The 24,092-nt window shown below is 34.7% G+C and overlaps 1 protein-coding gene across 1 annotated transcript; it reads right to left on the bottom strand.

Moving 5' to 3' along the window:
* Nucleotides 1-1,720: 1,720 nt before the first annotated feature.
* LOC127865935 (uncharacterized) lies at nt 1,721-20,260 on the bottom strand. The gene is made up of 12 exons (XM_052406091.1): nt 20,034-20,260; nt 15,181-15,299; nt 14,070-14,189; nt 12,969-13,055; nt 10,696-10,759; nt 10,138-10,200; nt 9,822-9,862; nt 7,201-7,287; nt 6,532-6,620; nt 5,435-5,504; nt 3,889-3,928; nt 1,721-3,027 (listed from the first exon to the last, which is right to left on the bottom strand). Exons 1-12 carry the CDS (start codon nt 20,254-20,256, stop codon nt 2,990-2,992), a joined length of 1,041 nt encoding a protein of 346 aa, XP_052262051.1. The 5' UTR covers nt 20,257-20,260; the 3' UTR covers nt 1,721-2,989.
* Nucleotides 20,261-24,092: the final 3,832 nt, after the last annotated feature.

Here is a 24,092-nt window from a genome sequence, read left to right as displayed (position 1 = left end):
ATTGTTTCTGATATGGCTATAGTAAAACCTTGTTTACACTCTAAAAGTCACATTTGTTGTCCAGTCTTCATGAAACTTCGTCAGAACATTTGTCTCAATGATATTTTGAACAAGTTCGATAATGGATCCAGTTGCTTGAAAAACATTGCCGCAATTGGGCGGGGCATTTTTCCGTATATGGCTTTTTATAACCATAGTAAAACCTTGTTAAAACTCAAGAGGCCACATTTATTGTCTGATCTTAATGAAACTTAGTCAGTAGATTTGTCCCCATGATATCTTGAAAGAGCTCGAAAATAGTTCCGGTTGGTTGAAAAGCATTTTTTCTTTTATGGCTATAGGAAAAACTTGTTAACACTCTCATTGTCACATTTACCAGTATTGTCCAATCTTAAAATAATTGCTCAGAACATTTGTTTTAATGGTATCTTGGATCAGTTGGAAAATTATTCCCATCTGTTGAAAAAAATAGCCACCAGGGAGCGTGCAATTTATCCTAATATTACTATAGTAAAACATTGTAAGCACTCTAAAAGTTACATTTAGTTAACTCTTCATGAAACTTGGTCAGAACATTAATTTTGTTCTAATGATATTATGGGGCTGGACTGAGCAGGTCAGTTCTTTTGTATCTCATGTGAGCGACTTTGGGCCTTTCAGGCCCTCTTGTTCCTTATATTGCTATAGTACAACCTTATTGACACTGTAAGTCACATTATAGTTCAATCTTCATGACACTTGGTAAGAACATTTGTTCTTATGATAATATGGCCACCAGGGGGTGGGGCATTTTTCCTTACATGGCTATAGTAAAAACTTGTTAACACTGTCAAGTCACATATATTGTCAATGAAACTTTGTCAAAACATTTTTTTAGTGATATCTTGGACGAGTTCGAAAATGGTTACGGTCTGTTGTAAAACATAGCTGCTAGTGGACGAGGGCATTTATGCTTATATTGCTATAGTAAAATGAAACTTGGTCAGAACATTTGTTGTAATGATATCTTGGGCCACACAGACCAGGTCAGTTCCTTTATATCTCAGGTGAGCGACTTTTAGCCTTTCAGGCCCTTTTGTTTACCATTATCCTGATCTTCAAATCTTCTTAGTTGTCTACAGTGCCATATGAACAGAGCCATTATGGTCCTGCAGATTTACGTCACCATCACCTGCAAATATCAAGTAAAGAAACCCCGATGTGGGCCTCATTCTGATAAAGCTGGGCGTAATACACTTGCGCAAATAGTCTCCCTAGATAAGCCTGTGGATTCAGGGACAACACTCTCGGCCTACATTGGATTTTTGTTTTGACAACCCTCCTTTACATAAAAATTCTATGAAAACGGAAAGTTTCATCCCTGATTAGCCTGCGCTTTTTTACAGGCACACACAAGGTGCTGACTCATCAGTATTCAATATTTACAACAATGTAATTGGAAATAAAACTTCACAATTTGCATCGTTTCTACAAGTAATATTCATTAAAATTGATTTTCTACCTGGAATGATTACAGTATCCAGACACAATAATCTTTTAACACTTAATTTGTTTGTAAAAATCATACCCTTATTTACCGACAAATGCCGATGGATGCTGACAACCCTGATATATACAAATCTTCCAATAAGTTTTTATATTGATAGAAAAACAGTGAAATGTATGATACTCATTAAATGCATTCTTCGAAGCGGACATCTAATGAAAACTAAACAACAAATTGAGTTTATTTGTTTATTTGCTGTAGTAAGTAAATATACTTGTAGATTATGACAATATAATCACAATACTTATACATTTTTAAGGTGCTAAACTTGTTACTTATATAAATTATACTAAGAATAGAACCAATGCACAACCCACAACCTCTGTGTTCTTAAAACCGTCATAATTTCATTTACTTATAATAAACAATTTGTATCTAAGTGATTGTTTGCAGCACATAAAGGTTTATGCAAAAAATAGATTTAATCAAGTGTGTACTCAATAAAGGGACGGAACAAATACTGATACTTGACAAGGTCTAATCCAACTGTATATCTAAAAATGCCCTTTTTATTAACTTAACAAATTACTGTGCTAATTAACAGATTCAATGATGCAACACAAGTCTACATACAGGATAAAGCAATCTCTAGCAGATTTTTTTTAAAGAAACAAAACTAGCTGCATCTCATGAGCAATATTGGTAAGTAAGGAAATACACTGTCTTCCAGGAATTAACAAAATAAAAAAATACTAATTTTCAAACATATAAAACATAATGTAAATTCAATTGAGCATGGAATAAGCAATCACATTAGAAATTATATGTTGATTCTCACATTCACATTTACCATTTACAGGCACAATTTAAACACAAACATGCATGGAACACAAGCTGACTAAATATCCTCCTAAAACTTGACGTTAAACAAATTTTTAGAGTCAATCGTCAAAAATATAATTTGTTTTGAGAATTAGGCGTTGTAGTTTAAAAGTCCATAACTCTGAATACATTTTGGCTTAACAAGTAAAAAATCAAAACATTTTCATGATTACATCTAACTAACTAATCAATTATTTACTTAAATACATGTAATACATAAATGAAAGCAAATAGAAAATTATTTTAAATACAGATTTTAGAATATATCCATTATCTAAAAGGTTGATCATTTTCTCCTATATCAAAAGTAAATAAGTTACATTTAACAAGGTTGTATGCAGTTCAATTCATTATTTTGGCACTTCTGATTCAGTTTGAATTATCAAAAGTATTTTGTTGTGTGAAGTATGCAATGTTGTATTTGAAATAAGTTAATTGTTTCAAAAGAGAAACAGAAGACTAGATGATATTAATACATGTTTCACTTCTGCTAACAATTCTAGGCTTAGTGTTTATGTATCAAATGTTTATGTATTTGTTTCTAACTTCATTTGCTGTTGTTAGTGGTGAGCGGATCTTTCCAGTTAGGAATGGCTGTTGGTCCGTTGAACTGGTGGACATTCATAGAGCAGAGGGGGGAATGTAGTACCACTTGTCAACTGGAACAGGCACAAACATGAGAATGGTCACCTACTTGCAAACAGACTCAAAAATGGTAACTGAATTAGAATTGATAGAAACTGCAATACGAACACATTTAAAAATGGTCTATGACACAGAACAAACACAAGAATGGTTAATCAAATCACAAAAATTGTCACAATGTTAAGAATTGTTTAGAGCTTGTTTAAGAGCACATAAAAACAAGGCTTGGACAGTATTGAAAGCCAAGCTGGAGTCAACCACCGAAAAAAACTTCTATACAATAACAAGAGCACCGCATAACAGGTGCCAACGCTAGGCTGTGGGTGCAGTTTTGAATAGATGAAAGCTTGTCAGAATTTGTTTATTTATTTATTTTTTAAGAGGTCACTGTGACCTTGACCTTTGACCTAGTGAACCCAAAATGGGTGTGGCATGTAAAACTCATCAAGGTGCATATACATTTAGTTTCAAAGTTGTAGGTGGAAGCACTTTGATTTTAGAGCCAATGCTCAAAAGGTTAACAAAATGTAAAGGTTTTCCGAAAACAGCCGAGCTAAAAATAATGCATAGCCTTTATATTTCATTTTATCTGTTCAGATGTATGTATTGTTTTGTAATCAAATCCGATGCCCATTCATCTCCAAAGACTTTTTAAACAGTATGGGACTTCCACTCAAAGGGTTATTATTCATACAATTTGAGACCCGGCTACAGAAGATTCTTTAAAAAAACAATGTTCCATTTCATGAATATCAATTATTGTAACACAAAATCACAGCATCCAGATGCAAAATCTTCAATACTGAAAACTGGACAGCAACTATCATCACGTTTGTGTAATATACAAACTATTACAACCTACTGCGTACACTTACCAGAACTGGGCAAGGCCTCCGGAGCTCCTGCAGGTGCAGCCTGAAACAGAACAAGTGGCTTGAACATCATAAACGGACTGCATGTCAAGGCTGAACCCTTAACCCACTTATGCCTATTGGACTCTCCCATCCTTCTACATTGGATCAATTTATTTCCAAAATTAGGGATGTCTAGTATATTTATATCTATATTTAGAATATTTCTTACAGAAATTCCTTTAAGCAAACAGCGCAGACCCTGATGAGACACCGCATCATGCGGCGTCTCATCTGGGTCTACGCCCTTTGCCAAGGCTTTTTTTCTAGACGCTAGGCATAAATGGGTTAACCTAGCTACATATTTAAGAGATTTAACCCTTATAAGAGATTCTTACACCGCTTGTAAACCAGATCTGGCCCAGGGTCATTTTGCTGAGTCATGTCTAATCATATGGGAGGATCGGAAAAGGTAATAAGCAACAATTGAGTAAGAATTCAAATCTTGTAGAAACAGTATTTCACAGCTAATTTAACTCATTATGACTGGAACTTCGGGAGTAAACAGTAAATTCGTTGAATTGATATCCCCCGCTAAATAAATTTTGTGTATGAATGGGTGTAGAACTTAAAGAAAAGGTATAAGTGAAGGGTTGTGCCTGATAACTGAGAACAATTAAATCAGGACATTCTGAGAATCCATTTTAGTATGGTAGAACCCTTACCAAATAAGGCATATTTAATCAAAATGTGTGATTTTGACCTTTATGAGTGACTTTGACCATGACCCAAGCAACCTGGATCTTATATTTGACACTCAGCTAGATAATGGAGAACAATTGTGGACAGTTATTACAGAATCCCTTTATGCATAGTTATGGATTGGCTAAATAATGAATAATTCATCAAATTTGTGACCTTTTACCTCAATGTGTGACCTTGACTTTAGCCCCTAGGATTATGGGTGTTGAATGTGAAGCACCACCAGATGATTGAGAAAAACAATGGCAAGTTTCATGGCTCTGGCTCATGTGTTAATGGAGAAAAAAGCTCTTATATTAAAAGGCATTTATTTAGATACAAAGGGCCATTACTCCATTATAAACAGATGGTTACAATGCCATTTGGCGTGCATCATCCTCTTATCCATATATGTACTCATACCAAGTTTCAATGAAATCCGCCAAAGCACTTGCAAGATATAGCTCCGGACACAAAAGTGAGCATTTTTTCAAGATACAAAGGGCCATAACTACGTTATTAACAGATGGTGTACAATGCCATTAGGCGTGCATCATCCTCTTATCCATATATATACTCACACTAAGTTTCAATGAAATCCGCCAAAGCACTTGAAAGATATGGCTCCGGACACAAAAGTGCCGGACAGACAGACAGACAACGCCAAAACAATATCCCTCCGCCTATGGAGGGAGATTATAATAAAACCCTTAAATATATCCACTTTTTGGTAACTCTGAAAAAGATATTTTACCAGTTACAAAAATATATTACAAAGACAACTCGTCATAATTTACTAGTGCGTTTGTATATCTATCTCTTTTTTTACCTGCTCAACAATGATTTTGGTCTCACTAGAGTCAATGTGGTATGGACTGTCCTCAACAGTTACATTCTTGCTGAAAAAGAAAATATACCTTTCTGTAAGTGAACAGAAACCAGGATGTAACATACACTAAAGGTACAAATCACAACTCTTACATTTGTCTTTCTATAATACCTCAGTTCTTTACAAATCCAGTAATGCTCATTCTTGCTGAACAGTCAATATTTAATGCTAAATTTGAGACAATTCAAAATAATAAGTCTTTCTGAAAATTGGCCATCCAATATTGAAAATCATAACTTTCAGTTTTGCATTAAAAAAATAAATTTAGGCCTGTAAATCTTGCCAATGCCCACCAGTAATGTAATTCACACCCTAGATTTTTGCATCACTATTCTCATGTTGCAACATAGAGCAAAGGAAATAGGCATTAATTCACAAAGTATATTATGAATGAGTATACAAAAGAACTATGTTAATATTATAACTTTGTAACATTAACATTCTATTTCTTATCAGCTACCATCCGTATTCAGTCCAATTTATAGTGGTTTCAAGAATACCTAACACCATTTATAAGTAGTGTCAAGTCTAAGTACTCTTCCCTTTATATTTCACCCCTAGTTGCCTCCCCTCACAAGCTAAGGTCACAATTTACGGAATATTTCCTTACATAATTAATTGTTTAAGCGGTAATGTAAATGGAAAATAAATGTAACATTTTTGCACATAGATTTTCTTAAAGAGCTTTCTTAACTGAAATTACTTAAACAAAAAAAGGTATGTCATCTCATTTTTTAATAAAGAACTCAACAAATAAAAATCAACTGCTTTAACCCTTTTCTTTATCCTTTATAATGTATTTAGTTTCAGAGCATTGTTTAACTACAGTCTCTAATTTCATCATATTTCAGTGATTAAGTAGTGAATATCTATGCTTACCCTATCCATATCACACAAAATAAAATAACACCAACTGCCTAAATTTTTAAACATGCCTACAAGTAAAATGTTATGATTTTTCAGAACGGCCGGACCAACATGACTCTATTTTATAATACAATGTAAGAATAAGCACTGCAAAGTCTCAGAACCCTTACCATGATATTTCACCTCTAATTGCCTCCCCTGATCCAACCAGTCTCTGCCACTGATGGTTGGTCTCCTCAATGACCTTCAGGGCAAACTCCTGTCAACAAGGCATTGAACACATACATACATGGCTCAGGTGTGTGTATTTCAGGGTAAGTATACATGCCCAGTGCTTTATACAAAGGCTATAAGCAACAGAACTTCAGTCTAATGTTTACGTAACATTTAAGTTGGGACACATTCTCTACCATACCAGCTAGGTTCAGGCTTTGATTTTTGGCATTTAATTTGGGATTCGGCTAATGCTAAGGGCAAATGCTGGACTACTGGGAGTAAAACCCATCTGCTGTTGACAACCAAACCCAAATCGCATGTGAATTTCTCCAAACAAACTCACTGAAAATCCAGCCTAAGGAGGCTCGTATGTTACAACTGTTCAATGACTCCAATGTTTAGCACATTAGAAACCATACATGTTCTCAGAACTATGTCCAAATCTGTGTTTGGAATACCATCCACACTCTGATTTAGTTTATTTATGGACATGTCACATATGATGTTCTTCAAACCGAATCATCACTGTATGTAAATTGATACAAATCATTTCAGTTTGAGTTTGTTTTACTCTAATGTATTCTGTTTGTTTACAACTGAAAATGTGAAAGAGAAAGTCTCACTCTGTTTTTGGCTTCCCCATTGTAGGCAAACTTGTTTGCAGGTTTTCCATCAGGAATTTTGTAGACAGTGAACCATTCTCTTGTAGCCTGTAAACAGGATACTATACATGAATAGTGTATACATTCACATGATCTTCACCATCACAATCATCATCAGGGTACTATAAATGAATATTGTATACATTCACATGATCTTCACCATCACAATCATCATCAGGATACTATAAATGATTATTGTATACATTCACACGATCTTCACCATCACAATCATCATCAGGATACTATAAATGAATATTGTATACATTCACATGATATTCACCATCACAGTCATCATCACAGCATCATTATAATTGTCCACCTTGTGAGCAGCATTATTTTACCTGATACAGTATACTTGTTATAAATTGACCAAGCAAGGCCACATGCTGACCATGTATGTTTCCATATTACATTACAAGCTTTTCATATAAGGCAGGTAACTTTATATTGCAAAAAGGAAGCAAACAACAAGTAAACAAGACAATGTAATAAAATACTAAACTTTTAAAATGTTATAATGCCAAAAGAATTGTACGAGTACTTGGTGCAATAAATTCTTTACACGGCTCATTATCCACCATATTGTACCAGTACTTGGTGCAATAAATTCTTTACACGGCTCATTATCCACCATCCAAAGGAATTGTACGAGTACTTGGTGCAATAAATTCTTTACACGGCTCATTATCCACCATATTGTACCAGTACTTGGTGCAATAAATTCTTTACACGGCTCATTATCCACCATCAGTACTTGGTGCAATAAATTCTTTACACGGCTCATTATTCACCATGTACGGTGTGATATAGGGTGGTAAATTTATGTTTATATGCCCTCACCTAATATTTATTTACCGACCCTATACCAAATACCAAAAGGGTCATTAAGAAACCTTGTAACTCAAGATATCAAGAAAGAAGGTCAACCACCTAAGGAAACCACAATGTCGTTGTGCTCACGAGAGCTAAATACAGGGAGCCAAGACCATTCCTCACTTTAATAGAACTAATAAATAGTCTAATTTGGTTCATCTAAGCTCATAGTTTTAAAAATTGATCCAGTAGATTAAAAGAAAAATGGTTGGCTGAAAAATTTGGCATTCCAAAGAATGCAATCAGGTGAAAGCACAATTCTATGCTCTTACAAAACTAAAGCATGTGTGATATTTGGGATTGCAGTTTGTCTTTCAAATTACTTTTCACTCCACATTGAATAGTACCAAGTCAGGGTTCCCGCTGTCGATTGCCATTGGCGCCAATTGCGACAAAATAAAAGATCTGGCGACAAAATTTCGTAAATGGCGATTTTAAAAAAATCGGCATTTTTCTGCGTTCATATTTTCTTAAAATGACAAAAGACGCTGTGTTAACCAGCCGCTTTACGGCAGTCGTAATACTATAGATTTCCATGGTGTAAGCGATACAGCTGTAATCAATGGAGCGTGGTGCTCACTGCCGACTACCGCAAAGTGGAATGTTATGGTGATAATTGCGATTATCTGGGGTGTTGTTGCAAGTTATCTTAATTGGTCGGCAGTTTTATTGCTTCAGAGATAAGGCAATATTGAAATATACCGTATTTGCGCTTAAATGTGAAGTGTTTGTCACAGTGTTCGAAGCAGATTCAAGACCGTTAAATTGACAACAATGACAATCAAAAAGGTAAGTATCGATTGTTTTTAGAAAAATTGGTGTAATTATAGAAAATAGTAAAACATTTTACATCTATTGGTTCTATTTAAACGGTGACATATTGCTGTTTCACTCGTCAAAATGGCAAGTTCAGAGTGTAAAACGACTTTTAGAAAGTGAACATTAGATGCTGCTTATTTTGAGACTCATTCAAAATGCAAACGTTCCCACCGCTATTATTCACCAGCTAACAAACAAAAACCAAACAAAGACAGTTGTTTATCAGAATTTCATTTCCTTCAATATGATTTCCAACACACAATCTATGCTGTGTGAACTCTTTATATCCTCAACACTTATCAATTCATTCACTACCGGATGTACCTTAAAAAAAAGGTAAACATAGTTTAGCACATGGAAATCAATTTGACATTTGATATACACAAATGCTTATTTTATTTGACTGTTGTGTTAAGGGCTCTATGTAGTAGATCATATGCTAGCACACATTTATATTATTTATATACTTCACATTCATTGATTATTATTAGTATTATATTAATATTATATTTCCCTTTTTGTATTTTCAGAATACCATAAAGCTTCTGAAGCACCAAAACAGTGGCAACATAATCAGGCTGCTAAAAAGGTGTCAATCAACAAGAGTTACAACTGATTGAATGTGCCTTTATTTAATTAACAATGTTAAATGTGTTGTTATTATTAATACTACTGTTATTAAATCAATTCCTTTAACATACTGTAAATGCTCAGTTTTTGTTTGTATTATAATAACATGATCTTCATTGCCCAAATGTAGCCCCAGTGTGGCGACAACTTTTTAAATTTGGCGAAAGTAAGTGGCGACAACTTTTGAAAGCCCAGAGGGAACCCTGCAAGTCACTATGCTACAAAATCAAGGCAGCAGGCTGTTTTTATTCTCTACTCACCTTAATAAAGCCTGGCATATGCTTTTCTACATCATCAATATCTGTAAAATAGAATTCAGCGTGTATATATTTTCATTATTAAAAAGAGAACATAAACATGCAAAAAGTATCACTTAATTATAAATGGAATTATTTCAAGGATGTTCGGTTCATCAGTTAATTAAACGGTTACTATTAAAGGTTATCAGGTTAATGTTTTAGTAATCTGTTTCCGTCACTGCTGATAATACATATATTTGAATGCATAAAGATATGAAGTAAAGCTTATTATTGGCCTATTGTGCCATCATAATAAACATTCATATGGACCACTTACCGTTCAACTCTGGTGCTAGTGGGTCATTGACATCGATACAAATGACCTTCCAGTCAGTCTCTCCTGCAAACAACATGTAATTTTGCACAGTTTCTTGGACAGTTCACACTTTTTCACTGTACAGAATTATAGGACACTATTTAAAAGATGTTTGTAATTCAATCATTTACCATTCTGTCCAACAAATCTTAATTCACCTCACACATTTATATTTTTTAAACATAAAGAGTTCCAGGGGTGTCAAATGCCAAAAATCTAAAATCCTGAAAATAAGCCTTACATGTGAGGGGCCAGTGCCAAAAGAGGATTAATAATTCATTTAAATATGATAACTATGCAAACAATATGTCAAATAATTTAAGTTTAAAATGACATTTTGTGACAAAAATCTTTAAATACCAGAAAAAAAGAATCCTCTAATTTATATCAATATAAAAAACAGTTTTTGAGGGCCTAAATCCTGATAAGCCATCCATGAACTTTGCACAATATTCTGCTCTTCAATTATGCTATTGTTTATAAACTAAAAAAAATTATACTTTTAAAGCTGATATATACCTTCATCTACTAGGCACATCACTCCTAGAATCTTGACCTGGATCACAGAACCCCGCTTGTGAACCTGTCATGGAGAACATACAAAAGTAAACACTTCTACTGAGATTCAGTCCATTATATTTTTTACAATATCTCCAGGTCACAGAAAAAAATCCAACAACAAGAGGACCAAAGGCACACAGTCGCTCACCTGAGACTTCAGGGAACTGAACTTCTCTCAGCAAATTTTGAGATGTTCCTGAAACCATTTTCACACTTGGCAAAATATCAATGAGAGAGTAAACAAGGTTTTACTAAAGCCATATAATGCACAATGCCTCCCCAGGCGGCCATTTTTTGGCAATGAACCACAACAATTTTTTACACCGCAAAGCTATTTTTTAAAAGTGATCTGATCAAGTTTCATAAAGATTGGAGCTTAAATGTGACTTCTAGAGTGTTTTTTAACAGACAGGAACCATTTAAAACTCAGCCCAGATATAATAAGAACAAATGTTCTGACCAAGTTTCATAATGATTGGACTAAAAATGTGACCTTTAAAGTGCTAACAAGGTTTTACTAAAGCCATATAAGAAAAATGCCCGCATCATGGCCCCCATATTTTTCAACAGACCGAAATCATTTTCAAAATCATCCAAGATATCATTAGAACAAATCTTCTGACCAAGTTTCATGAAGATTGGACAATAAATGTGACTTTGAGAGTGTTAACAAGGTTTTACTATAGCCATAAAAGAAAAATGCCTTTCCACCTGGAGGCCATGTATTTCAACAGATTGGAATCATTTTCAAACTCATCCAAGATACCATATGATTAGAACAAATGATATGACCAAGTTAAATGAACCATGCAAAACCATTTTCAAACTTGTCATAGTTTCATGAACATCAGTCAACAAATTTGGCCTCTAGCGTGTAAACAAGGCAAATATTGATGACCATCAAAAAGCAATCACAAAAGCTCACCATGAGCACCTTGTGCAAACATGAGCTAACAAGAGCACCGCCTTGCGGGTGCAGACCGCTCATCTATTTTCTTTTTAAAGGTGAAGGGACTCTCATTTTCAATCACAAAGGATGGAGGGGTGGAGTGAAGAGGGGTGTATAGTGTGGGGGTGTGGATATTTATTACATTATCTTGCAAAAATGCCAAAAAAATGCAAAAAAAAAAATTTTTTGGGGGGGGGGGATTCTTTGGTGCGATGGTTGGACGGTATTTCAAACATAAAATAATAAAAATATTTGTGTTTTTTAACCGTTTCAAAAAAAATTTGGGGGGGGGGGGTGAGGTGGGGGGGTATAGTGTGAGGGTGTGGTGGTAATTTGTGAGATGATCTTAAAAAAAAAAAAAAAAGGGGGGGGGGGGCACGGGGGATTGTTTGGGTGGAGTCTATTGTGGTATGTCAGGTAAGAGTAGTTTTGTCAAAGTATCAATCAAATCTAATCATAAATAAAGAAGTTATGGCAATTTTAGCAAAATTTAATAATTTGACCTTGAGAGTCAAGGTCAGTCAAAAATCAAGGTAAAATTCAACTTGCCAGGTACAGTAACCTCATGATAGCATGAAAGTATTTGAAGTTTGAAAGCAATAGCCTTGATACTTAAGAAGTAAAGTGGATCGAAACGCAAAATTAAACCATATATTCAAAGTTAATAAGTCAAAAAAGGGCCATAATTCCATAAAAATGACATCCAGAGTTATGCAACTTGTCCTTTTACTGTACCCTTATGATAGTTTGCGAGTGTTCCAAGTATGAAAGCAATATCTATGATAATTTAGGGGTAAAGTGGACCAAAACACAAAACTTAACCAAATTTTCTATTTTCTAAGTATAAAGGGCCCATAATTCCGTCTAAATGCCAGTCAGAGTTACATAACTTTGCCTGCACAGTCGCCTTATGATAGTTAATAAGTGTTGCAAGTATGAAAGCAATAGCTTTGATACTGTAGGAATAAAGTGGACCTAAACACAAAACTTAACCAAATTTTCAATTTTCTAAGTATAAAGAGGGCACATAATTCTGTCAAAATGCCAGTCAGAGTTACATTACTTTGCCTGCCCAGTCCCCTCATGATAGTAAGTAAGTGTACCAAGTTTGAATGCAATATCATTGATACTTTCTGAGAAAAGTGGACCTAAACGCAAAACTTAACCGGACGCCGACGCCGACGTGATGACAATAGCTAATTTTTTTTTTCAAAAAATAGATGAGCTAAAAATGCAAGATTATCACAAAATAAATGCAAACCACACATTTGTTTCCACTCACCACTTGCCCAATCTCACAGACATCGAGCGGGTCATTATCTCCCCTGGTCCCTGTTGTAGGCTCGGTATGGCCCACATCCTCCCAGGTCTGCAAAGTGTGAATGTCTCAAGTGAACTCCATGTCTGAATATTCTAACATGCTCTTTCACATAAGGAGCATAAATGAAATCCTAATGCAATTTTTTTCAAGCGTTAATTACAGATTTGTAACATTTTGATAAATTAAAAAACACCTTATATATAACATAAAATTATTAATACACAACAATGAAACTCCAACAGGCCAAGTAAAATGGAACAGCCTTTTCAGTATTGAAAGCTCAGAATGGAAAAGCCTTTAGGCATGGGTATTTAAAACCACAAAAGATTCATACAACCAATGGTTCCAAGTGAGACTGACTCACAACATACTAGCCACAAATAACTTGTTAAACAAAATAAAAATAAGTGACTCAGACAAATGTACTTTCTGTAAAACAGAAACAGAGACTCTTGTCCATTTATTTTGGAGTTGTTATGTCATACAAATGTTTCTACATCACATCACATCTGCTATTAAAAACATTGATAACAATTTTAGTTTTGATTGTAAAACATTTATACTGGGATCAGTTGGTAACCAATCTGAAAAGTATAACGTTTTATGTCTCGAAATAAAACGCTTTATTTATAAGTGTTGACGTAGAATGGTAACCCCTACAATTCATGGTCTCCAAAGTAGCTGCAAAATAGCCTCTGCAGTTCTACAAAACACGCATTAAGTCAATAGTTATAAAGTTCGTGGGAATCGGTCGAATCTCTTTGTAATACTAATTTACCTTCATAATTATTAGTATTTTTGTGTTGTATTTTTATAGAATTGGCTTACATTATTGTAACATGACTGATTGTACTTTAATTCAATTTATTACTATTCCAGCGATGTTTGTATTTAACTGTACAATGCATATTGGCGAATAAAAATATAAATGGATTTTTTTTTTTTTAAATTTAAAAACAAAAAAACACCAGAATTGTTAATTTTTGCAAGATTTAATGTTAATGTGACATTTCTAGCAAATATTTATTTAAAAATGTTTCCAATGTAGTTGTAGCAGCATACCTGTGGAAGAGCTCCATAGTTCCATATGTAACCATGATGGGGAAAGCAGTTCTTCACAAATCTAACTGCCCCACTTTTCACGTCTTGCTTAATTGGGTTCAGCACTTCTTCCTTACAAATCTACAACACACACTTGTTCACAGTATTGTATACATATGTGAAAAAAAACTTAATGTTCTTACTCACAAATTTATATTTTTAGTTTATAACGACATTTGCAGAAATGCATATATTCTTTTAAGTTATACCCTGCCCCCATTTTTTTCCACATAGTTCCATGCATAATTAATGCTTCATTTCATTTAAATAATCTTGGAAAATACATGCATTTGGTGAATATATCATTGAAATGTTTGCTCACTGTCTAATCATTACCTGTTTCTTTATAATTTTCACATTTTAAGCAGAATTATTACTGTGCTTTAAATCATGAGCATGACAAGTAAGAACACAAACCCAGGTAAGGATATTTTCATATGACTCAAACAGGCAGTCTGCAGATATCAATACAACTGTAACTAAAGTGTGACATTGAAGTGATGAATACCCATTGATGCTTCATGATGCAATATGTAGCAAGTTGTAATAATCATTTTATAGAAAGTCATAATAGAAAAAGGCCTTTTAACATTTAACAAAAGATAAGAAAAGTAACCTTAATGTGTGTTATGAAAAAAGCAGTCCAGCATCTTAAATAACTGTCCAAACAATAGTTAAGTAATCCATAAGGACATTCTCTGCCATTTGCCAAATTACCAAATGGCAACATATTAGAAAAATATGGCTCAAGAAAACTCCATTTGGCTATACCTTTATCTTCATAAAACCTTATAAAACTGATAAAATGTGAGGAATGCATGGGTTTTTCCTTAAATTTAGCTAATGACATTTTAAGACAATTTTTTTTTTGCATGTAAAAACACGGAGGTGGGGTGGGAGGGTAAACTCCACTTATCAGTACAATGAAACGATGCTAAAAATGTAAGGTTAATGACAAACAATCACTATATTAATAGAGATGTGACGCCAAATACCGAGTATGGTATGCAACATTGCTCATTTTATTCTTGTTTAATAGGACAGAAAAAGAGCGATATTAATGTACATGTACCTCCATTTTGTGATTGGTCCAGCGTGGGATTTCCACAACCATGTTGCATTCTTTAGTCTCTGCGTTCGAGTAAAGTGGTATATCATGGAATGGTGAAATCGCTTTCCAGTCTTTATCAGCTTAAATAAGAGAAAGTAGCAATGACCAAAGTTTTTTCAGTGTGATCAGTGATTATGCAAAGGGAAAAGAGAGAGTAATAGATTGTAATAGACATAGGCCAACAAAACTTTTTGATAACTTCTATCAACAATTTAACAAGTTTCTATTTTATCTTCTTTTAAAGGGATCTTTTCACGCTTTGGTAAATTGACAAAATTGAAAAAAGTTGTTTCAGATTCGTAAGTTTTCGTTTTAGTTATGATATTTGTGAGGAAACAGTAAAACTGAACATTAACCATGCTCTAATATAGCCATTATATGCATCTTTTGACGATTTTAAAACCTAAAAATTATAAAGCGTTGCAACGCGAAACGATTGAATAATTTGGAGAGTTCTGTTTTTGTCGTTAAATTTTGTGAAACTACGAAGATTGCTTATATAAGGTATAAAATACGTCACGAATGTGTACTCGGCGGAATAGCTCAGTAGGCTAAAGCGTTTTTACTTCAGGACTCTGGCAGGACTCCAGGGGTCACTGGTTCGAAACCTGCTCCGGGCAATGTTCTTTTCCTTTTTTAATTTTTTTTCTTGATTTTTTACTGGAGCTTTTACGATCCAATGTTTACATTTATCAATATAAAGCATTTAATGAATAAGTTAAAAAAATGCCAAAATCTGTGAAAAGGCCCCTTTAAACAACATGGACACATAAAAGTACTCAAAAGACAAGCATTGCAAAAACACAAACCCTCGCCTTTTGTTCAAATAAAGTTTTGGCATATATGTTTCTATTAAAAGTAGGGATGGCAACAAATACCGATTTTGGTATTCCAGTATTTGGTCATCCTTCCGAATGAATATTCGGATATTAGGTCAACATCTGTTGGAAACAAATCAACAAATTCAAATTTGTTAACCGTACCATTACTCCATGAATTCTACTCTCTTTTCTACCGGAAGTTCACCAGAAGTGACATAATATTGACACAGCGCTACCATCGCTAGATGTAATTGTTAAAATTGAATGACAAAAACTGTTTTTAAACTTTTAATGTTGTACATCAACAAAAGAACGAGAAACATAATATTTAAATGACAACAAAACAATTACATGACAAAACAGTTAGATGCAATGTGCGCACTTAGTTCATATGGTAGATTGTTTTAAGCAACATTTTCTGAAAATCAGAAAAAAGTAAATGTATTTTCTTTAAAATAAATCAAATACATAAAAGTATTGTGCTTATACTAGCTCAGTCTTTAGTTGCAATAATTCAAGTCTAAGCTATATAAGCCAAAGGGTTGCTGAGAGTTGCAATGCCCTATCAATTGTCTTAAGGTGCAAAATTTGTAATGTTTACCTGTCTAAAGCACAAACTAGTGCAAATGCTACAATTAAAGCAAGAAATAATTGCTTTTAATTTACTTTGTTATTCTTTCATACACTCTATCCATCAAATTGAAAAAACGGTTGCAATGTTGTTGACTTAAAATATTGCTATTGGTTAGGTTGCAGTGCACCAATCTCTTGCACATGGTTATGTTTATTTACTGTTTAATGTAGTCAATAATGACGTTGAATATATACACTGTTCCAAATTTCAACATAAAAATATCAGCAAGAACGGTGTGTTGAAACAATAAATTACTTCTTCCTGTTTTTTATATTGCATGCAAAGGATAACGTCTGTAGACTTCTACTTAGGTAAATTTAATATGTTTTTGAAGTTTATTCATCGCTTTCCTTAATTGGTAACGAATGAAGCCTGTTTAGAGATGTGTACTGAATCGCTGTGCAGAACTGCAGTTGTGTTTATGAAGGGGTACAAATGGACTCCCAGAGCTGTCATAGCAAAAATTATCAAAGGCTTTGGGAGTCCATTTATATGGACTAGGGCAGTTGTCTGCCTCACTTTGCAAATTAGGTACAACTTAAGGATTATTTGAGTTGCAGTAAGATTTTGAAATGCAATTTAAACAGGTTTTTTCCTCATTTTGGTCCTGTCTGTATTTATTTTCAAGCGTAGTAATGTATGTGACCCAAATACTCAGAGCACATGGGTGTGACGTCATCACCACAGCCGCGCTCTTAATGTAAAACATTGAAATCAGGAGACGCGCGATATAGGGGAATATGATATTAAGTGCAAACATAAAGAAACAATTAGGGATGTCAACGAATACTCGAATATTTGGTCTCGCACCGAATATTCAAATACTATTTTCCTAATCGAAAATAAATTGAGTAATTTCAAAGACTTTGTATTTGTGAAATTTGCTTCAAACATGGTTAAAAAAGTTGTTCCTCATATCATAGTGTTTATTCCGGTAGGCCCGATAATGCGTCGCTATGGTGATGACAGTATACCTGTCATAAATCCCGTTAATTGCCTAACTTTAGGAAACTTTAACTGACCAAAGACAGTCACTTTGTGTCAAAATTATGATAGGTGCAAATCGCGTTGGCAATTATAACACCGACCCTCACTTGATCTAATGACTTGAATTACATTTAAAATGATCAAAGATTAAATGAGTAAAGGAAAAGCCGACTTGGTGTAAAAAAAAGAACTTATGCAAAAGATTTTTGATTGACGTAAATCGCGTTCTCCTATCGAAAATGTTTTTTGTCTTTAATTAAATTGAGTAAATGCGTATCCAGCGTCCCAATATGAGACAATTTGTCCCGAAGTTCGTAAAAAACAACATACTCTCTATAAGTTCAAAATAAAATTAGCTATTCAAGCTAATTAGGCATTCACACCATGGTTTTTATGATAGGGAATGTTAATTGATCTTGATGGATGCATCGTATTGAAATAAAAGCCGACTACTGTTGTATTTCATGGCCCAATCTAGGCCAAAGATACTTTTTTTATTATGCCGGTTTCTGTATATTATACGATTGGAGGCTAAAAAAATGGCATAACACCAATTTTGAATATCAAACAATTCAAGTGCTTACCGATAAACAATGATGTTTGACATAAATTTACGTTTGTTTTCAACTGATCTAACATCTAATAAAAAAATAATCAACAAATCAACTTCGAATTAGCGACCGCAACGCTGTGTCAATATTAAAGTCACTTCCGATGAACTTCCGGTAAAAAACGCAAGTAGAATTCATGGAGTTATTGTACAGTAAAGAAAGTTGATCTTGTTGATTTTTTTCCAACAGATGTTGACTGAATATTCGTTCGGAGGGTGACCGAATATTCAAATACCAAAATTGGTATTCGTTGCCATCCCTAGAAACAATCATTGATTACGAAAGTAACAGAGGCAACATACACACACAATGTCATCACAAACAAAGATTAACTTATCAAAAATTTGAACCATTGAGGTTGTCTTAAACTTGTAACAGCCAGTTAAGGTAAAAGCCTGTTAACTTCAGACCCAAATTTTGAGCAACCGTGTCCAGGTTTATCAACTAAACTTTGTCCATATAAACGTACTCCCAGAGCCTTTAATAATTTTTGCTATGGCGGCTCTGGGAGTCCACATGCACTCCTTCATAAATAAATCGCAGTTTTGCGCACAGATTTTGTGTACATCACTAAAAAAACGTTGTTGGTTACCAATTAAGGAGAGCGATGAATAAACTTCCAAAACACATTAAATTTACCTGAATGGCAGCAAACGGACGTTATCCTTCGCATGCAACCTAAACAACACGATGATATGTCAACACACTATTCTTGCTGACATTCTCATTTTGAAATTTTGAACAGTGTAAATATTTGACAACTGGTCGATATTGTTATCAACTTAAGGCTAAATCAAATATCACGATGTTGAAAATATTGGTGTACTGCGACCGATAGTGACATTTTTTGTCGGAAACATTTTAACAGTTCTCAATATGGTGGATAGAGCATACAAAAGAAAAACAAAGTAAATATAAAGCAATTATTTCCTGCTTTAATGGTACAATTTGCACAAGTTTTTGCTTAAGACAGGTAAACGTTGACACGTTTTTGCAGTATCAGTGTTCCATAGCCTTTGCACAGGTGGAAGTAACGTACCCAGGATAGTTTTTTTTTTTATTTTTTTTTTTTTTTGGAGCCCAATATATTCAAAATAATATATAAAATCATGTTTAATGAGAATTTTTTTTAAAAAGAGCCATGGAAAAAGTGGTTGCATATGCATGCATTATTTGACACCCCTCGTTGTTTTAAAGGAATAGGACGCGAGCTATCGATTAAGGGGCAAAAACTAAAAAAATATTGTTTGAAAGTATGTCGAAGATTTATTCGGGTTGACAAACGGACAGGAAATATTGCTTGGTTATCGACCGACTGTGAGTTAACAGCTGGACAGATTTTTTTGAAGTTAACTTTTTTTGAAAGGTTGTCCAATTGCCCATAGGAGGATCAAGGGATGCTTTGGACTAAAGCTATTTTTGACATTTTTGCGGCCCGCGAAGACAGGTCTAGGATAAATTCTAGTTAATGACCTTGTTATGATTCCAATATCAGAGGGTGGGGATTTTTTTCATGGCTCTTTGTCAATTTTTTTCTCATTAAACATGATTTTATATATTTATTTGAATATAATATTGGGCTCCTAAACAAAAATACTATCCAGGGTACGTTACTTCCACCTGTGAGCCTTTGCAGTGGTGATACAATTTTGCACGTCATGTGTAAAATAGACAGCACATTGCAACTCTCAGCAACCCTTTGGGTTATACAGCTGAGTTTTGAATTGCAACTAAACTAAACTAATCACGTAAGGTGCTTACTGATGAACACTCGATAGTCGGTCGTATTAAGACGACCTCGTTCCACGCATTTGTACGACATGGCTTTGCTCGCGAGTGGACGTGCAATTAAAGGAAGAGATCCCCAAACTTTTGGGAGGGGTGTTGTGCTGATGGTTTGTTGACACAGCCACGAAATCACACAACGATATACCTTCCCACGTCGCATTGATTGCAACTCAACCGGTAAATAATGCGCGCGCATGTGCGTGTATTTCCGACATGGGTTACAAACTGTACTGAATGAGGTTACAACGGTTTTCCAAACTTCACTGCGGCGGTAAGAGCCTATTTGCCAGTGGTTTAAAGGGGCCGTTTACAAGATTTTGATAGTATTGAAGTTTGTCATTAAATGCTTTATATTGATAAATTTAAACATTTGACTAAAAATCCCCAATAAAAAAACAAGAGTAAAATTTTAAAAAAGGAAAAAAGTAACCATCAACAGGGTTCGAACAAAGACCTATCTATAGGTCTTTGGTTCGAACCACTGACCCCTGTAGTCCTGAAGTAAAAAGTCTCCCGCCTAGAGCACTCGACCATCCATGCTCATGCTTAGGGCGGCTGTATTTTTTCGGCGTAAGCTGAATAAGCCAGCTTTTCACCCTGACTTGACCTTTGTAAGTGTCCAATAATACTCAAATAAAATTTCCCGCGGCTAGGTACGAATGAATACACTTCATTTATTCCATTGGCTGATTTGAGTATAACACCAGAACATTGGAAACATATCCGCGTCTTTGTAACACTGTTTTACTGCATGAAACAATTTTATCTCTAATGAAAAGGCCCAATAGATAGAACAGTTTTACAATCAATTTTCGACATAAATACAGTTTGTGCGTTCACCTTTTATTTTCAGAGAATTACCAGCGCAAAAGCGTTTAACTAAAGGCTATGTTGTCATATTTAGTACTAACTTGCATTGCATTTCAACCCGCGAGGTTTCGGGTCAATACGCGGTCATTTTGTGAAAGTCAGAGTTTATATACAGTTCATCACCGGAGTTCGCAAAAGGGGTTGCGATCATTGTGTCTTACTGACAATAACGTAGTGACTGTAATGCATTGCATTCCAATCCGCAAGGTATCAAGGTCAGTTTGCGGTCAGTTGCAGAAATCTTTATATAAACGCCGTCTCGTAAACTTTGTGCACTTGAAGTCTGTTTTGATCAGAAAGATACTAAATAAAGATATTCGGCGATATTATTGTGGTATGTCAATCATCGATTTTTAATATGGTTTCAAAATTTGCATGATAAGGACCAATTTTGATAAAATTAATTAGAAATATTTATCCATTTAGACCAGTTTATTAAGCATGACCACAATAATTCGCTATACTATAATTATGCAATTAAATAAGATTCGAGTATTGCCGGCTGACCTATATGCACTCGTTTATTTTCATGTTTCTTGTGTTTTTCTATTCTGTAAATATAGATATCTGAGTAATAATATCACATAAAGCAAAATAAGCCACGAAATCTGGCGCAACACCCCGTAATTGATTTGCTAAGATGAAGCTAACAACTGCGCAGAAAAAAGGCATCCGCTACTTTTTATCTCATAGAGATAACTTTTGATCGTTCATAAACATCGACCACAATCAACGCCGTATATCTTTTTTAAAGATATTTCTTGTTACCTATATAAGCAATCCTCGTAGTTTCCCCAAATATAAGGACAACAACAGAACTTTCCAAATTATTCAATCGTTTCGCGTCGCGCGACGCTTTATAATTTTCAGGTTTTCAAATCGTCAACAGATGCATATAATAGATATTTAAAGGGGCCGTCCAACAGATAAAGCGTCGTATCGACGCAAAACGATATTTTGGGAAACTACGAGTATTGCTTATATAGCTAAAAAAAAATCCGCTCCCAACATGAGCGTGGATGGTCGAGTGGTCTAGGCGGGAGGCTTTTTACTCCCGGACTCCAGGATTCAAAGGGTCATTGGTTCGAGCCCCGTTGAGGGTTACTGTTTTCCCTTTTTAAATTATATTCTTGTTTTTTTTTTACTGGAGATTGTTAGTTCAAATGTATAAATTTATCAATATAAAGCATTTAAAGCATTTAATGACAAGCTTCAATATATGCAAAAATCTGTTGGACGGCCCCTTTAAGAGCATGGTAAATGGTAAGTATTACTATTTCCTCAAAAACATCATAACTTAAATCTTGTTAACATTATAGAGGCCACATTTATTGTCCTATCTTCATGAAACTTGGTCAGAAGATTCATCCCAATAATATCTTGGACAAGTTCGAAAATGATGCCGGTTGGTTGAAAAACATGGCCGCCAGTGGCGTGGCATTTTTCTTTATATGGCTATAGTAAAACCATGTTAACACTATAGAGGCCACATATATTTTCCGTTCTTCATGAAACTTGGTCAGAAGATTTGTCCCAATGATATCTTGGACGAGTTAGAAAATGATAGCGTTTGCTTTAAAAACATGGCTGCCAAGGGGCGGGGCATTTTTCCTTATATGGCTATATATGGCTATAGTAAAATCTTGTTAACACTCTAGAGGCCACATTTATTGTCCGATCTTCATGAAACTCGGTCAGAATATTCATCCCAATAATATCTTGGACTCCTTCAAAAATGATGCCGGTATATTGAAAAACATGGCCACTACGGGGGCGGGGCATTTTTCCTTATCTGGCTATAGTAAAACCTTGTTAAATCTAGAGGTCACATTTATTTTCCGATCATCATGAAACTTGGTCAGAAGATTTGTCCCAATGATATCTTGGATGAGTTCGAAAATGGTTTTGGTTGCTTTAAAAACATGGCCACCAGGTGCGGGGCATTTTTCCTTATATGGCTATATATGGCTATAGTAAAACCTTGTTAACACTCTAGAGGCCACATTTATTGTCCAATCTTCATGAAATTTGGTCAGAAGATTGGTCTAAATGATATCTTGGATAAATTTGAAAAAAAATAAGTTTGCTTGAAAAACATGACTTCCAAGGGGCGGGGCATTTTTCCTTATATGGCTATAGTAAAATCGTGTTAACACTCTAGAGGCCACATTTACTGTCCTATCTTCATGACACTTGGTCAGAAGATTCATCCCGATAATATATTGGACGACTTCAAAAATGATGCCGGTTGGTTGAAAAACATGGCTGCCAGGCGGCGGGGCATTTTTCCTTATATGGCTATAGTAAAACCTTGTTAACACTAGAGGCCACATTTATTTTCCGATCTTCATGCAACTTGGTCAGAAGATTTGCCCCAATAATATCTTGTTATCTCAGGTGAGCGACTTTGGGCCTTTCATGCCCTCTTGTATTAATTCAGTTAAAGTTTGTAAACTGGTTTTGTCAGTTTATAAATAGATTCACCATCAGAGAATTATTTTTGGTCAATCGTTAACTGTTGAAAACCATTATTACTAAATTATGGTGTCTAATTTGTGCCATATCGTTTTGCGGTGTTGGCGGTTTTCAAGGTCGCCAACACGAGAACACCCCATAACGACAAAAAGGACGACATACGTCATAATAATCCTATTGGCACCCGTTTTATTGATCTTGTGGATTTATCATTTGATCTTTTTCGTCGATGCATGAGCGATTTAATAATCGCCACCACGATAATACACCAGAACGACAAGAAGGCGAAACGTTATATAATTGTCGTATTGGCGCCCTTATTTAAAACCCGCAACCATGCCATATTAGTTATTTATTAAGACTAGCTTTATTTGTGGTATTTCGTGAGATCTTTCGTCCGTGGAGCAGAACGTTCTCTCATTGATGACACGTACTGTGGGTTGGATGTCCATCTTCATTTGGATCAGATGATAAAGACTATTCTATGTAATGATACTTCATATTTGTCGTTGCGAGATCTATTTGGAAGAGATTATATTTATTGTTGCTTCGGTTAAACAAATGCATGACCTTTAGTTTCTGGTCTCGTCAACCGTCTTTCTGCGCTATCAGCGTTTTGATTATTAACGGTATCATCAGCGTATACTAGTAATTCAGTGTTGATAAGTACATTTGAAAAGTGGGACT

Source organism: Dreissena polymorpha, chromosome 2 (assembly GCF_020536995.1).
Source record: "Dreissena polymorpha isolate Duluth1 chromosome 2, UMN_Dpol_1.0, whole genome shotgun sequence".
Lineage (NCBI taxonomy): Eukaryota > Metazoa > Mollusca > Bivalvia > Myida > Dreissenidae > Dreissena > Dreissena polymorpha.
The sequence above is the reverse complement of the archived record's forward strand: the minus strand, read 5'-3'. Positions and strand labels throughout refer to the sequence as shown.

Bases quoted from the DNA above. Each gene is read 5' to 3' on its own strand.
- LOC127865935 (XM_052406091.1), bottom strand. From the start codon at position 20,256: ATGCGCGCGCATTATTTACCGGTTGAGTTGCAATCAATGCGACGTGGG. The intron at 13,056-14,069 runs GTATGCTGCTAC...CACACTTTGCAG, and splicing joins ACTATGGAGCTCTTCCACAG to ACCTGGGAGGATGTGGGCCA. The intron at 6,621-7,200 runs GTGAGACTTTCT...CCTTGTTGACAG, and splicing joins ATGGGGAAGCCAAAAACAGA to GAGTTTGCCCTGAAGGTCAT.